The 3,502-nt window shown below is 47.4% G+C and overlaps 1 protein-coding gene across 1 annotated transcript; it reads right to left on the bottom strand.

Annotated features, from left to right (window-relative positions):
* Window positions 1-1,386: 1,386 nt before the first annotated feature.
* LOC107469657 (uncharacterized) lies at window positions 1,387-2,802 on the bottom strand. Its single transcript, XM_016089036.1, has one exon. It carries the CDS (start codon window positions 2,800-2,802, stop codon window positions 1,387-1,389), a length of 1,416 nt encoding a protein of 471 aa, XP_015944522.1.
* Between the last annotated feature and the right edge of the window lie 700 nt (window positions 2,803-3,502).

Below are 3,502 nucleotides of genomic sequence, written 5' to 3'. Positions count from 1 at the left end.
ACATGCCGAAGAAGTGACCTCTGTAATCTTTGTGTAAATTTTATAATTTTGTGACTCTTGTAAACCTCGTCGCGTGTCTTAGTGAACTTTGTTTTTATTTGTGTTGGATTTAAACTTTAAACTGCTTTAGTAGTCGCCTGGTCAGCTTCTAATTAATGTTCCTCCACTCTTACTTGGTAGCGCCTTTTGCTCTGTTTTGTTACCGTTTTGTTGGTGTTGGCTTGCCAGTTATGTTCGTTTACCGTCGTGTTGGTAATGTGGTGGAGCCCAGTCGTGGCTTGATTAATGCTATAGCCGTTTGTTATGGCATTAATTTGGTTTGTTCCCGGGGTGATCAGTCCCGGGCTACCGTATCTTCACCTCATTTACTACGTATCGTAAGATATTTGTTGAGATGGTATATATAAAAAGGTAAATTTAATCACAAGTAAACATTAATCGACAATTAATTAAATCTATGGCAATAGTAAGAACTTGACAAAAGTGAATTATTCGATGATAAAGCAAGACTCGGGCCTTACAGAGCCCGGTAAGTCGTCTGATCTAAGGGTAAAACCTTCTCAAGTTACTTGTGTTCCATGTTCTTGGGACTTTCTTACCATTGAGTCTTTCTAATTTGTAGGCGCCTCTGCCGATTACTTCGTTTATCCTGTATGGGCCTTTCCAGTTCGCCGCCAACTTACGTTCCCCTGGGGTCGGCAATCCGAGGTCGTTTTGTCGCAGCACAAGGTCATTTTGCTCGAATTCTCTCTTGAGTACTTTAGCGTTGTAGCGCAAGGCCATTCTTTGCTTCAGCGCTGCTTCCGACAAATGGGCCATCTCTCTTGTTTCGTCTACCATGTCTTTTTCCACGACTTCTTCCACTCCTCCCAAGAGTAATCGCGGGCTAGGCTCGCCGACCTCTACGGGTATCATAGCATCCACCCCATATGTTAGTCGTAAAGGGGTCTCCCAGGTGGACGATTGCTGGATTGTGCAATAGGACCAGAGGACTGAAGCGAGTTCGTCCGCCCATGCTCCCTTTTTCTGATCTAGCCGCTTCTTGAGGCCTAACAAGATGACCTTATTGGTGGCCTCAACTTGGCCGTTCGTCTGGGGGTGTTCTACAGGTGAGAACTTTTTCTTTATGCCCAGGCCGGCGAGGAACTCTCCAAACTTTTTATCAGTGAACTGCATCCCGTTATCAGAGATTATAACCTCAGGGATGCCGAATCGAGTTACTATCTGTCTCTACATGAACTTTCGGCAATTGGATGAGGATATGCTGGCCAGCAGCTCAGCCTCTATCCACTTGGTATAATAGTCGATAGCAACTATAAGGTACTTGACTTGCCCTGAGCCTACCGAGAAGGGACCCAAGAGGTCGACTCCCCAATGTGAGAAAGGTCAGGAAGACGTCAACAGATTTAGCTCGGTTGCCAGCGCTTTGTGGAAATTTGTGTTCTCCTGGCATTTCATGCACTTCTTCACAAACTCTTTAGAGTCCTTCATCATCGGTGGCCAGTAATAACCAGCTCTGATAAGCTTCCTCGCTAGTGCTTTGCCCCCAATGTGGTGACCATAGCACCCTTCATGGACCTCTCTGAGCACATAACCTGTTTGGCTTGGATGTAGGCATTTCAGCAAGGGTTGGCTGAGTCCCTTCTTGAACAATTGACCTTGTATGATCGCATACTTGGCCACTTCCCTTCTTAATGCTTTGGCCGACTTCTCATCACCAGGGAGCTTGCCGATTTCCAAGAAGTTGGTGATCAGGTTCATCCAGGAGGGATCTTCCTTTGTTATGTGGAGGGCAACCGCTGCCTCTTTTATCAGCCCTTGAATGAGAGACCGGTTGCCCGTCCCAGGTTTGGTGCTCGCCAACTTGGACAGGAGGTCTGCTCGAGTGTTCCTTTCTCTTGGAACGTGTTGGACCATGACCTCCTCAAATTGTTCACTTAGCTTTTTGACCTTCTCCAGATATTTCTGTAACAGGGGGTCTCTGGCTTGGTAGGTCCCCTTGATATGAGAAGTAACGACCTGCGAGTCGCTACACACTTCAAGTCTTGTTGCTCCGACTTCTTTAGCTAGGACTAATCCGCCCAGAAGGGCCTCATACTCCGCTTGATTGTTTGACACTGGGAATTCGAACTTGATTGAATATTCGTAAATAATCCCACTTGGGCTTTCCAAGATTATCCCTGCTCTGTCGAACGTCTGGTTGGAGGCTCCGTCTACGTGGAGCCTCCACCTTATGGTCGGTGTCTCGGTTGCATCCCCCGTCACTTCTACCAAGAAGTCGGCCATGGCTTGTGCTTTGATCGCGTGCCTGGGCTCATATTGCAGGTCGTACTGGGATAGCTCAATAGCCCAGGTCATCATTCTTCCCGCCAAATCGGGCTTCTGGAGGACCTGGCGAATTGCCTGATCTGTCCTTACGACCACTTTGTGACTTTGGAAGTTCTGTCGTAACCTATGGGAAGAGGTCAGGAGCGCGAGTGCTAGCTTCTCTAATTTGCTGTATCTAAGTTTTGCTCCTTGTAGTGCTTTGCTCACAAAGTATACTGGTTGTTGGGCCTTTCTTTCCTCTCGCACCAGAACTGCTGCCATGGCTTCATCCGTTATGGCCAAGTACAGGTATAATGTTTCGCCGTTTTTGGGCTTTTCGAGGACAGGCGGTGTTGCTAGTATTCTTCTGAAATGCTCGAATGCTTCCTCACATGCCGGGGTCCACTCAAAGGCTATCCCTTTCTTCATTAAGTTGAAGAATGGTAATGCCTTAACACCCGATGCTCCGGGGAACCGAGATAACGCTGTGAGCATTCCTATCAACCTCTAAACGTCTTTGATGCATCCTGGGCTCTTCATCTGGAGTATCGCTTCACATTTTTCTGGGTTGGCCTCTACCTCTCTTTAGGTTATCATAAACCCCAAGAATTTTCCCGCTTCCATGGCAAAGGCGTATTTAAGTGCGTCGAGCCTCATGCCATGTTGTTAGAGGGAGGCAAACACATTTTCCAAGTCGCTTGTGAGGTCATCGGGTCGAGCGGTCTTTACCAGGATATCATCCACGTACACTTCCACCGTTTTACCCGTCAGGTCGCTGAATATCTTGTTCATCAGCCTTTGGTAGGTGGCTCCTGCATTCTTCAGCCCGAATGGCATCACCTTGTAGCAATACGTTCCTCCTAGTGTTATGAATGCTATCTTTTCCTCGTTTGGTTGGTACATCGGTATCTAATTATAGTTGGAATACGCATCCATGAAGCTCAGATACCGATATCCCGCCGCTGCGTCGACGAGTGCATCTATGTTTGGGAGGGGATAGGAGTCTTTGGGACATGCTTTGTTAAGGTCGGAGTAATCCACTTTCCATTGTGCTTTCTAACCAAAACTACATTCGACAGCCAAGTCGAGTAGTCGAGTTCCCGTATGAATCCTGCTTCGAGAAGGCTTGCTGTCTGCCTGGCCACCTCCTCTGCTCTTTCTTGCGACATTTTCCTCCTCATCTGTGCTACTGGTT

This window comes from Arachis duranensis, chromosome 10 (genome assembly GCF_000817695.3).
Source record: "Arachis duranensis cultivar V14167 chromosome 10, aradu.V14167.gnm2.J7QH, whole genome shotgun sequence".
Lineage (NCBI taxonomy): Eukaryota > Viridiplantae > Streptophyta > Magnoliopsida > Fabales > Fabaceae > Arachis > Arachis duranensis.
This window is presented reverse-complemented; position numbering and strand designations above follow the sequence as displayed.

Bases quoted from the DNA above. Each gene is read 5' to 3' on its own strand.
- LOC107469657 (XM_016089036.1), bottom strand. From the start codon at position 2,802: ATGCTCACAGCGTTATCTCGGTTCCCCGGAGCATCGGGTGTTAAGGCA.